We start from the raw sequence: 12,672 nt of genomic DNA on the forward strand, positions 1-12,672 counted from the left end.
ATGACATCAGAAATATATTATGCAATTCATTCAAAGAAAGAAACAATATAGAAACCAGGCCATGTCGTCATTCAAAAACGAACCGTAATATGTCATCAGCTAAAAATAACAAAGAATGGTATCCATGACAACACAAACATAACAGTCTGGCATTGTGAAATGTTCTCAGGTCTTCAAATATATATAATCTGTCCATCATCTGTAATATTTAGTTTGAAATATATCGATTATTACCCAGCCCTGCATTTTGTATCAATTCAAGCATAAGTCAAAAATTTATTTTTGTTCATGTGATATTTATGTCGGTATCGACAAGAACGACAACGACGCATCAACGTCCTTTCTGCAGCTTCTTTTAATTTTTTTGTTTGAAATGGCATTCTCTATACTATCTTTGATTTAAATACACTTTTCCCGAATTTCATAAATTATAGTAATTATGACGTCATCCGAAATTTATAATGGTTCTGTGCTCTTCAAATAAGGATATTCAGATAGAATATTAAATTATCATGACAAAAATGCAGTTTTTAGAACAACATAATATTCTGATTGTACTTTATTTAGACTTAAAGAAAATAATTATTTTGAAAACGAGGTTATTCGTAGGAAGCTCGGCTATATAAAGGATTTCACCGTAACTTTCAGCTCGAAATTGAGGCACTTAACGAATAAAAATTATTACAAAATTAGGTAATATGATCTACCCTTTCTTCAACCTCGTTCCCGGGGACTATTCATCCTCATATCAAAAAACGCTACAAGCCCTGGGATCAAGGTTGTCCTTTGCTAAGGAAGTTAAGGATAAGAATCATTTTTAGTACCGACCTTCTTAATTGAGTTTTGGCATAATTACAATTAGGAGATTTGGGAAGGGTCTATTTCACAAAAACAAGCACACCGTAAAACAACTTGACAAGCGCGCTTGTATACACATCAATCAACAAATTTGGCTTTTTGTAACGGTGCAACACAAGCTGAGATTTATTTCACAATTTAGATAAACTTCCGGGTACAGGGCTGAGAACACCTTTAGAAAAACTAAACTCTCCATATTATAAATCTGGGCTGAGACCGGTGACTATAACTGTCTGTGCTTTTGTTTATTTCGTATTGGGTCAAGCTCATACAAATTTAGAGAAGAAAAACCTATAATACAGATCAGCGGCGTACATAAAGTAGTGAAATCCGTTTGCTGTCTTTATATAAAAAAGATCATACACAACTTCTTTCTACGTGTATTTTCATAAAAACATAAGCTTGATTTACCAGGGTAGTGGTAATGGCAGTCAGTCTAAAATACCACCTACAGGGACACCTGGAAATTAGCCGAATACATTTCTCACTTGTTTAATGGTGCTCGACTCAATCGGGGAAAATACTGTCATAATCTTTACTAAATAAAATAAGATTTTTTTACAATTTAATATATAATCTGAAAAAAAAAATCAGTTATAAAATAATGTGAACCAATAAAAAGTAAAAATCAGTTGACAGATTTCGATAAAGCGAAAACGATATCGTAAAAATGGTAAAATCTAGAACCACCTCCGATAGACTTTGCACTTAGATGACAATGAAACACTACAATATTAAAAATGATAAGTTTGAGTAAAAAAACACGCAGCTTGCAGAAATCTGTAAAAAGGCTAGACATAACAATGAAAATGGAGATTTACTCGTTAGGATGATATAACTAAATTTCCAATATATACAATTTTTACCAAAAGTTAGGAGAAAAAAGATAGCTTTGAAATATACACGCCCGTATTCTCACCCAGTACAAATCAAAAGTCATTAAAAGAATGAGAAACCTTTACAAACAGACTTTACAAATAAATTTACTCTTTTTTTCATTGAAGGCTCAGTTGCGAAGGGAAAAATTTTTAATTCCAGTTTCGAGTTGCTAAGCGTAGTCTTAAAATTTGTAAGATTTTAGCTTTGTACTTGCTATTTTAACGTGAAAGACTTTCATTAAAGGACTTTTTAGTAGGTTCAATCAATGTACTAAAAAGTCCTAGATTTTGGCTAGAGTTCCCTAAGTTTACAAGTAAGTTTCATACAGTGTTTCAAGCTAAATTTCGTTTTAAGTCCTTAGCAACTCGATTGCTTATACAAAAAACAAAACTTGTATACTCTTAAAAACCACACAGTTCAAATACGATGAATCAGAAAAGTTTAGAGATGACGAGTACAAATATCGACCTACAGTCCAAACAATGTCCTAAGCACGACCCCAAACTGTCCTAAGCACGACTCCTTGTACCATTGTCATCGGTTAAATAAAAAAACAAATAGAATTCACAATAAAAAAATTCCACTAGATGCAAATTCCACTTGTTAAGGTAAGCCTCGTTACTACCTAAACATTATGAATTTCTTTTGAGGAAGTTATACGAAAAGGTCTAATGGCACACCATTGAACATGAACAAATCAATATAAAAAAACTCTACCACATGGTGTTTCAACCACACAAAAAAACCATCATTGAAAACAAAGACAAAGTTTTTTAATTTTATATCACAAAATAATAACAATAATAACAATAATAGCATCAACAAAAAACGATTTGTACATTTAAACTATAAAAAAAGGTAAGTAACGTATTGAAAGGTTATTACCTAAATCTACATGAAAATCTTAACATAAGACAGCCTGTCACAGCGCCTACGAAGATGGTCAAACGCCCCACAAGGTGACACAAGGTGCGTTTGACCATTCTTCAGCTTTGTCATTTACACGTTGCAAAAAGTTAGGAATTTGCTGGAATGGTAATTTTAAATGCCCAGATTAAAAACTGTGGACAGGCTTCCAAAAGTTTAATTAATTACTAATTATTTTATGTCAAAATTTGAGAATTGAACCATTTTCATGAATTTGATCCTAGGGTTAACCTTAGAGAAAGACAACAACAGAGAAAAAGAGCAAATAAGAATTTTTTTCAGTCAGTTTACTTAATTCGCGTGTATGATGTAGTAAACAGGTTGAACGCTAGTTACACCTAAGTGTGGCGTATTATAAGGGCTTGCATAATCATACTAAATTCTAATATTTACAGTAATGTACATTTCCAACCACTTTTCTTGGGTTTGTTAGTCTCTGTTGTGACTTTGATTTTACCATCGCCTGTCGCATTGGGATTTTCCTAAAATAACAAAAAACTTTATAGGGACACAGCTGGACAAGAAAAAAAAAAGTGAATTAAAATATTTTTATCATAAAACCTTAATTCTTTTTTGTCAAAGAAATTTATATTATAAAGAAAACTAAGGTAAAAACACAATTTCGTGAAAAAGAAATAATTAAAAAACATAAAAACATCCACCAAATTAGACAAATATTAAAGAACTAGTCGGATACCCGTGGAAAAATCCACGGGGTCGCCCGTCCTTTATACATCGCATTTCGTGTTTCCGTAACACGACGTTTTTCTCGCGGACACACAGACAAAATACGTATATATATAATAATATATATTTTTAAAGAGAAAGCCTTACTAAAGAGAAAGCCTTACCAATTTTTTGTCCATTTTTTTCTTGATATCCCTTGCTAGCGAGATGAACGCTTCTTCTACATTGATAGAAGTTTTCGCACTGGTTTCCATGAATTTTACATTGTATTCGACTGCTAGCGCTTGTCCCCTCTCTGTTGATACTTGCCTCTTATCATTCATGTCACATTTATTACCTAGTATCATTTTCTCCACATCGGCCGCTGCGTGCTGAAAAAACAAACAACGTATTTATGAACTATACCCTTGATGTGCTATATGTTTTTAGTGAGTTTATAAAGTAAGTTTATCAAGACAAAGTTTTGATTGACGGGTTGTTGACTCTTTCTTTAAATGATTTATTGATTGTCTGGAAAATGTTTTAGCAGGCATGATAAGGACCCCTTTTACACTTTGAAAAGAACAAAACAACAAAAATAAGAATTGCCTTTATAAATATTTGATTGAAATGATTTATCCTTGCTACACAAGTAATTTGGTGAGGTGATCTCTTGAAAAGCATTAAATATACACTACGCAAATCAAACAGAAGTGTTCGTAAGGATACAAATCACCACTAAAATTTACACAGTGGTCCTTTGATTATTTTTTTAAAAAATAAGATTTTACCCAAGGAGACTGAATAAAAAAAAGTTTTATTTGCTTATACTCCTAAGAGCAGTATTTCGAAACAGTCAGTTCAACCTTTCCTACACAGGCACTTTTTGGCAAAAAAATCAGACATCTTTACAACTCTTTCAAGCATGTACTATGTTTACCATGCAATGTAAGGTATCGCATTGTCAAAAATTCTAAACCTCAGTTTGGTAAAATGCAAAGGCAAAGCCTAATAAGGTGTTCACACACGGTTAAAGAGAAAAGACTTACTTCTTCAATATTTCTGATCCAGTTTCTTATATTATCAAAAGATTTTTCATTAGTGATATCATAAACTAACATGATGCCCTAAAATACAAAGGTTGTAATAAAAAGTCATTTAATTAAAACTATTTGTTTTCTACCTTACTAAATAACCATTGTCATCCATATTACACAATTATGTAAACAAATGCTTTTGGTCCCAATATGGCCATTCACTCGCTAAATAACTTTATAGTTTTTAACTATACACAAAAGACAACTTAATAAAAATACCAGTAATAAATGCAAGTATTCCTGCAGGGTAAAGCAAGAAAGCTTGCGTACAGGCTTTCTTGCTTACAGGTACATTATGATAAATTATAGACTCGAAGCTGAGGATACCACAGTATATATAGTTCAATTATGCATTTCTTGATGGCAATGTACGCATATACAGAACTGAGTGTGCCACTTATAATACTGTTTATTGAAAAGATTTATCCTTCGTTGTGTTAAAAGGTTTTAGTCAAGAATTTGGTTGGAATATTATAAATTATATCATGATCAAATATCTATAGCATACTTAATAGGTAGATGTACGTTTTAAACCATGATATACTACATTTTAAAGAAGAAAAAATATGATATAACACACTTGAAGAATCATTTTGTGTGTAAATTGTGTAAATTTAGTCACTTTTTGTGTATAACAATTTGTAAAACCTATAGTCATGCAGTGTAGCTGGCGAACAGAAAGGAATAGCAAAACGCAGTCATGTGATAAGGACGCTATACCCTATAATCAAGATTAAACTAGTCTTACCATAGCACCTCTGTAATATGCTGTGGTGATGGTTCGGAATCTTTCTTGTCCAGCTGTGTCCCTATAAAGTTATCAATTTCAACATCAATTCATAAGCAGTTCAGACTGTTCACAAGGTCCTAGATTTTTGACTCTCTCAAACAACAAAAAACAATGTTGGTTCTCAAACAAACTTGCACTACTCAGTTCCTTTGCTGGCTCTGGTATCCTGCTGAGGAGGGGTCGAAACACTAAGTTATCTGGATACTCACAAACCCTTTTCCTGGCAACATGACTTAGTGTATAAGAGCCTGTGGTTTATCTGATGCAATAATACCGGGATGGAGTCCCTGGGTTAAAGAGGCAATGGGGTATGAAAGAATCCACCAACTTCAAGACAAGCTACAAATCTTTTAGAAGTTATATGCAATGACATCCTGACGAGCCAGAGAAGAAAGACTACACAGGTCAAACTGACAAATTAATTCCATTAAATTTTTTTTTTAGGAATACAAGATTTAAAATGCACTACATTGTTTTTTTTTTAACTATTATATTTTCTGATTAAGAGCATACTTTAACCAATTTCAGTGCCAGTCTTTTTTTTACTTCATATCTTTGATGCTTGTGGTCTGTTGTTAATTTTTTTCGGCTGTACATATGCATGCACATATCATTTGTTGTCAATGCAAAATACAAACACGGTCATGTCACAACTTAACTATATTTCCACAAAACTTAACTACAACAATTTCCAGTTAAACTTTAACAATTGATTGAGTGTTAAATAAATAAACAAAACAAAAATTCTATTGAAAAAATGCATCGTCTGCATAGAAAAAATAAGTTATAAATTTCTGCAACTTTGATCACATTTACATTAACAACTGTTAGCAACGACTGTATTTTTTTAGGTCTAGCAGGGGTCTTAAGAACAGTTCTTCCAATGGTGTACAGGTTTGTTATAAAACTGATCACACACACACCACAACAGGGTGTGCAATTGATCATTACACCCATAAAAAAATACAAAAAAATATTGAGGTCTGAAAGTGATATACAATATTATTTTAAAAAATTAAAAAAAGAAAAGAGAAACTAATTAAAACTAAAAACAATTTCTAATTTCATGAAATTACAGAAGAAAACAATTGAGCTGTACATTTTCTTTTTTAATTTTACCCATACGGACCCTTTCAATTATAATTGCAGAGGTAAATCATGAAGTCTTCTTTTGCTGTGGTTTTTTTTTCGATTTTTATAAAATAACACACAGATTGAGGAAAACAGTCTTGTCTCAACTTTTTTAATATTTCTAAAACAATATTGTTAACTGTCACTAATTTATTTTAAGTAAAGAAATATTAAACTATTTTAACATATAAGAATTTTGCTGCAACAAAAAAGTGAAACATACAGAGTAGTGTGATATGTTTACCCTTTTGTCAAACATTTTTATTGCACTAGATTCAAATTCAAATTTAGTGTTAACAAAAAGCTGATGTTGCTGTCCTTCCTATCTTGTGATAATTTAAAGTTACTGAACTAAATATTGTTTGATATCGGTTAATTGTGGCAATATAACTAGTTAATCCGTGGAGTGCAGAGAGTGCTTAAAAATGCATGTTCTTTTTATAAGCAACACAAAATTTTGCTTAGAAGCTCAAGTTTATTTAAGTCTCTTTATCTTTTACAGGCTTGATAATTAAAAAAAAATATGGATACATAGTCTGAAAATTAGTTTTAATAACTAATTATTGTGAAATTATCACCACCTTAAATGATTTGATCTTGTTTCTTATGTGTGATTTTAAACAGGCTGTAGTTTCTTGTTGTCTTATAAAATTATGGTGTAAAGCAAACCTGAACCAATGCATCGCTATGCATTTCACACATAAAGGAAATAATTACAACTCACCATATTTGTAACTTTATTTTTTTACCATCAAGATCTATTGTACGTATTTTAAAGTCAATGCCTAAATAAAAAAAAGATAACCATATACCTTGACCCCTTATTTCCCTGACATTTTTCTTAGAAAATAATAAGAAGTTAAAAAAAATATATTAGAACAACAACAAAAAAAACATTTAAAATGTGACATATTGACACTATTGTCAAACAGTCAATCACATAGTAAAAATACACAAAAAAGAATATGTTTTTATATATGCTAGCATGGGTTGGACGGGGTATATTAATGACCCTCTTCCAATCTGATCTAGACTGTGTTAGATCTAAACTCAACTTCCTCTGTATCAAGTCTGTCCTTATAACCTCCTATGACCACCAAAATATCTTTGCTGCCTGTAGAACAACTCATTAAATTGAAAAATCACATGGATATGCCACATATGATGCCAGCTACATGACTAGCTCACTTGAATTAAAAAGTGGTTTCAGGAATTGGACATGAAATTCACAATTGCATAATGCAACTCCTTCATTATTTACTACCATATTCTTGTAATTTTAGAAGCTCTCTCCTTCATTATGCGTAATTACAATTAATATTGAAACTTTAAAACTTTTAAATTTGTGTAGGACAAGGAACTGTTGTAATTTCACTTAGCCCTAAATTAAATGCAAACTTAATTTAGGGCTAAGTGAAATTACAAATGAAATTACATTACTAAACAGGAGCGATTTAATGGTCAGGCAATATTCACTCCATGGACATGCAATTACAGGCAATTAATCACAATTTATTCATAGCAAGACCAATCATCCTGGCTTAAATGTTCTGTATTGTGACTAGCACTAACTAAGCAACAATACTAACAAAGGCAGACCTAAGGCTAAAGAAATTGGTACCCAAGTTTACTGCTGTTCGATGCACAAAATTTTATTATTTATTTATTTTCCTTTGATGCTTGGAATACCCCTTTTTACTTTGTTGCAAACGCTGTTTGGAGGACATATATTTAAAAAAAACGTGTCCCTCTTCATAATGTATGTTGTGACACACCAGCAGCTATTTGTCATGCCTTTGATCACAATGTGATAATTGAAGCTATGGTGAGCTATGGTAATCTATGGTGCCGTAGTTTAGAGGTTAAACTATCACACTTTGTGCGGTAGACCGGGGTTCCGGAACGAGTGAATGTTACCATAGCCCTGAGCTAACCCAAGCCATGCGAGGAAATTAGGGAGATGGCACAGCGTGGGCCATTCAATGTTGCAGGAAATTAGCACAAAATAAGCATTAAATACTCTAGAACTTCCCATCTAAGCCACGGGCCCCTCCTGGAAATAACAGATATTTGTGAGGCTAGCTATGTAAAATATGCACATCTATCTATCTAAGCTGTACTTTTTCTTCATTGTGTTTGCTCCAAAACCTTTTTTATATTACCTTGCTTAGCCACAAGTAAAAAAAACAAAGCCCACCCTGGAAATAATGCCTCCTTTCTGTGATGAGAACAGGGTTACAATTGGTTAGTATTTTATTAAAATAGAGAAAAATAAACATGGGGTGCGCGCATGATAAAATTATTTAAACGCTCTTTAGATGTTCCTTGGTAATTTTCCTCAGCTCTTACTTTTTTGGACGAAAAGGACAAAGATGAAATTACTAAAATAATGGATTTTTTTGGCTGTGGTAAATATAGCTACATGTAGCGGTAAACCAACATACAACTTTCTTTGGCCTAATCATTGCTAGTGTTAGGATTGTTTTATTTGAGGCAACAGTGGTATGTTATAACTAGCTACAATACAAGTTTAAAGGTCTGAATGCTTTATACACTTTGTCTAACACACAAAACCCTGGTCGAAATTTTCTTTGGTTTAAATCCTAAAGTGAAGGTCAGAAGGGAAGAATACACTTACCTATAGTTGATATAAAAGTTGAATTAAAAGCATCCTCGGAAAACCTAAATAGCACACAGGTTTTTCCAACACCTGAATCACCAATTAATAGTAGCTTAAATAGGTAATCATAAGTCTTGGCCATCTTTTAGTTTTTCACTTTAGAAGAGACTTTTCTGTATCTATCGCTTGTTGCGCCCGGCATGTATCATTTTATGATTTTCCTAAAATATGCGCAGAAGACAGGGTGGTAGAACATTTTTCGCGCATCTCCAGTCCTCCTTATTGTTGCATAATCAGCATTGCGTCACTAGATGTAGTTCGGTGTTACAGATGCCTGAAAAATAGCGCTTGCAAATCTTGATTTCCAACTTACGTGCGATGGTAACATGGAAACATGTCTAAAATATGTAAACAAAATACATAAAGTTTTGTTTTTCATTGGTGCATAATTCCCTGTTGTTCTTTATAAAAAATATCAGATCTCCAAAGTTTCTCTAGCTAACCAGCCACCCTAATTCTGTGATAAGCAAATCCACTCACAAAAAGGTCAACTGGATAATTTAACATGTATGGGTGATGTCAACCCTCTACTACTAAGCTTATACCCTAATGAGTCAAGAATTGAACGCAATCCCCCCCAAAAAAGGCGATAAAAATTCTGCCCAATGTTAAAAAGGACTGCCTGATTAAAAATTCATGGTAACAGTCCCAATCTTGCCCGGAGCATTCCTGAAATGCAATTTCTTGTAACACTGACGACAGTTGGAAGAAGGTGTTTAAAGAGAAAGGAGTTAATAAAGTTTATATATAAGCTATTTATCAAGTAATACTTATCAAAAACCATCAAAAACAGTTTTTTTAAGAACTTCGCTACCACATAGGAATTTTATTTTAATTTTTATAGTTTTCTGAATTATTGGTGGTGAATCTTTAAGTGTTTTTTTTTTCAGGAATTGTTCTGGTTTTTGGGGTTTTTTTCGTGCGCATACTCAAATTTTTTTCAAATGCCGATACTGCCCGAAAACGTCCGCACTTTTTACAGCGTATGCGGCTTATTGGCACCCTTGTTTTCTAAATTAAATTTGTACATTGGCAAAATATAATCAACAGCCAAACAACTAATCAAAATTAGAGCATTATGCTTTTTATAAAAAATGTTTAGATAATTATTTAAAGTCAAAGGGTTTTTTAAAATATACTAATTCAATAAAGTACTAAATAATTTACATCCCACGATACATTGTTATTTTCGCTTTTCACATTGCGACTATGATGATACATCTTTAAACATAATATATAATCACTTAATTAATGTCACGAAAGAATAACCCCATTAAATATAAATAGTTGTTTTATTGTTGTTTTTTAAATTAATAGTATATTCGTCGTTGTAAGCTTTATTCTTGTTTCTGATGACTCCAACTTAATCAGTTCTATCGGCCTGGCCTAATTTTCACAAAAACAAAAAATAATGATACCAAGCAAAAAATTTTTAAAGAAAAAAAAATGAACAACAAACAAACATTTTCTTATCCCATCCCATTATGCTTGATAAAATCTAATACCGGAAGACTTTTAGTCGATACCATTTGGAATAAATAATAAAAACAAGGTAGAATACTTTTGTCGTAACACCGTTGAGGTGAACGCCGGTCGAGCACGACAGACATGAGTGACCATACTCAAAAGATTGTCAGAAGTATCAGAAGTAAGTAACACCGTCCTCCATTATGAATTTTAAATGAATAATTTTAATGTCGTGAAAGACTTTAAATATTGTCAACTAAACTATAGTCCGGAAAAAGATTTAGCACTTAAATTTAGATTTTCTTATTAAGACTGCGCAAAAAACATTAAAAAAAACACTAAACTTTTTTATCAAAATAACTTTTGTTTTTTTTCATTACTTTAAGTGGAAGAAGAATAACTTGCTGTAAAACTTCCAAAACAACACAAGGATTTTCTGTATAATTTTCAAAACAGCACAAGAATAACTCTTGCGGTATAGCTTTCAAAACAGCACAAGAATAATTCTTGTTGTATAACTTTTAAAACAACACAAGAAAAATTTTTGCTGCATAACTTTTATAAACAAGTTTATTAAACATGCAAGTATTTTTATCTTTTCACCTTGAGTGCTAGTTCCTTTTTTTTTTACTGAGACAAATTATTTTTTCTTCGTGACTAAAAAATTAATCTGCGTACGTTTCCAATAAAAATATATTACAAGATGCAAAAGAACTTTTAAATGTAAAAAAAAAACAAAAACAAGATTATACGCATCTATTGTTTAATGCTTTTAATGTTTTTCACAATCCATCGCAACAATCGCGATTAATGGTGATGATAGATCTTTATTAACATTTTTTCTATTGCGATGTTCACGATTGGATTGCTGATCGTTCGTGTCACGTATGATACGTGCTCATGATGTGAGGCGTCCTGATTCCAGAACTGTAGCATACTTTCACAAATCATTAATAATATTTATACAGAAAGGAGGGTTTACGACAATAATAATCTGTCTTGTTTTCCACTTGTATTATGCCTATTTTAGCGAAAAATAATCTCACTATGTTGAGATTATTTAATCAAATTTAGTTTTAGCCATGTGTGGAGGCATGCGAGTGCAATCGCACATGCTAAAACTGTAATCTTAATTTGAAAATTCCTGATGTAAGTCTTTTTGATTGGCTTCATGATTATGTATGCAAGCTAAAGTTATGCATGGTTTTGTTCTGAAAGTTTAAGATATTTTTATTTAGGAAACAAATATTCTTCATAAAATTTAAGCTCATTTTAATTGCTGTTGTTTACAATATCTATTCATTTCGTGCTGAAAGTATTTAGGTTACTGTTATTTGAACAATTAATTTCTCTGCATTTTTCATTTATTTATTTTCTCTAAAAAGCAATGGCCTATTATGAAAGTAATTATTTATGAAAGATATTGTTGATAGTTTTTATTCTTTATTTAGATGTAACAAGATATTATATATGTTTACAAATAACAAGGACGTTTCAGGTAAACAGAATGGAAGTGAACGAAGGATATTCAACAAAGTCTAAACAGTGTAAGTATAAATGATCTGGCAATTTATGAGGGAACCTGTTTTTGTGGAGAAAAGTATAATTATGAAACCAAACGTAGTGTGTGTGTTGGAGGGGTTGGGCATAAAAAACTGCAGGGAAATCTGAGCCAGCTAGGCACATGGTGCTTGAACCAGGACATGTGTTTTCTTGGAGGTTGTCAAGCTCGGCTCCTTTTAAAAAAAGTAAACGTAACATATTAGAGGCATTTTCATAAATTTTCCATGAACATTTGCCATGAACAGTGCATTAAATGCCTTATAACTGCTAATACTTTGGCAATTACTTCGGCAATTGCCGAGTGCTGAACCGAAATTTGAAGGCTGCATTTCCATTCCACTGAATTGAACATAATTCTTGTACATTTACCATTCGCCATTGGCAAGTAGATAAACTGATTTCCATATAATACATGTATAAACATATTAATGAAATCCAAATTTATTAGGACTGTGAGTGTTTGCAAAGTTTGTACAAAATTTATGGTTCTTTTATTCTTTTATACAATCTTTAAAAATTTTACTATCATTTTCTTTTGTGCTTAAGGTTATCTGTTGGGTGCAGGGTTTGAATGAGAAAAGTAAAGTCAGTTTGCAAAAATTTTGGCACTCCGT

General features: G+C 31.9%; 2 protein-coding genes across 2 annotated transcripts in view; one reads left to right on the forward strand and one right to left on the reverse strand.

Annotated features, from left to right (window-relative positions):
- Positions 1-1,365: 1,365 nt before the first annotated feature.
- On the reverse strand, positions 1,366-9,265 carry LOC130656338 (ras-related protein Rab-8A-like). The gene is made up of 6 exons (XM_057459173.1): positions 8,987-9,265; positions 7,073-7,133; positions 5,176-5,236; positions 4,380-4,457; positions 3,516-3,722; positions 1,366-3,146 (listed from the first exon to the last, which is right to left on the reverse strand). The coding sequence occupies exons 1-6, from the start codon at positions 9,108-9,110 to the stop codon at positions 3,054-3,056; spliced, it is 624 nt and encodes a 207-aa protein (XP_057315156.1). The 5' UTR covers positions 9,111-9,265; the 3' UTR covers positions 1,366-3,053.
- A 510-nt stretch (positions 9,266-9,775) lies between these two features.
- LOC130656330 (protein unc-79 homolog) overlaps positions 9,776-12,672 on the forward strand; it is a 36,465-nt gene continuing 33,568 nt past the window's right edge. The window contains exons 1-2 of the mRNA XM_057459163.1: positions 9,776-10,676; positions 11,947-12,042. Of these exons, the coding sequence (XP_057315146.1) occupies positions 10,637-10,676; positions 11,947-12,042 (136 nt within the window). The 5' untranslated portion in view covers positions 9,776-10,636. The remainder of the gene's footprint in view (positions 10,677-11,946; positions 12,043-12,672) is intronic.

The sequence above is a fragment of the Hydractinia symbiolongicarpus genome, chromosome 9 (genome assembly GCF_029227915.1).
Source record: "Hydractinia symbiolongicarpus strain clone_291-10 chromosome 9, HSymV2.1, whole genome shotgun sequence".
Classification (NCBI taxonomy): Eukaryota; Metazoa; Cnidaria; class Hydrozoa; order Anthoathecata; family Hydractiniidae; genus Hydractinia; species Hydractinia symbiolongicarpus.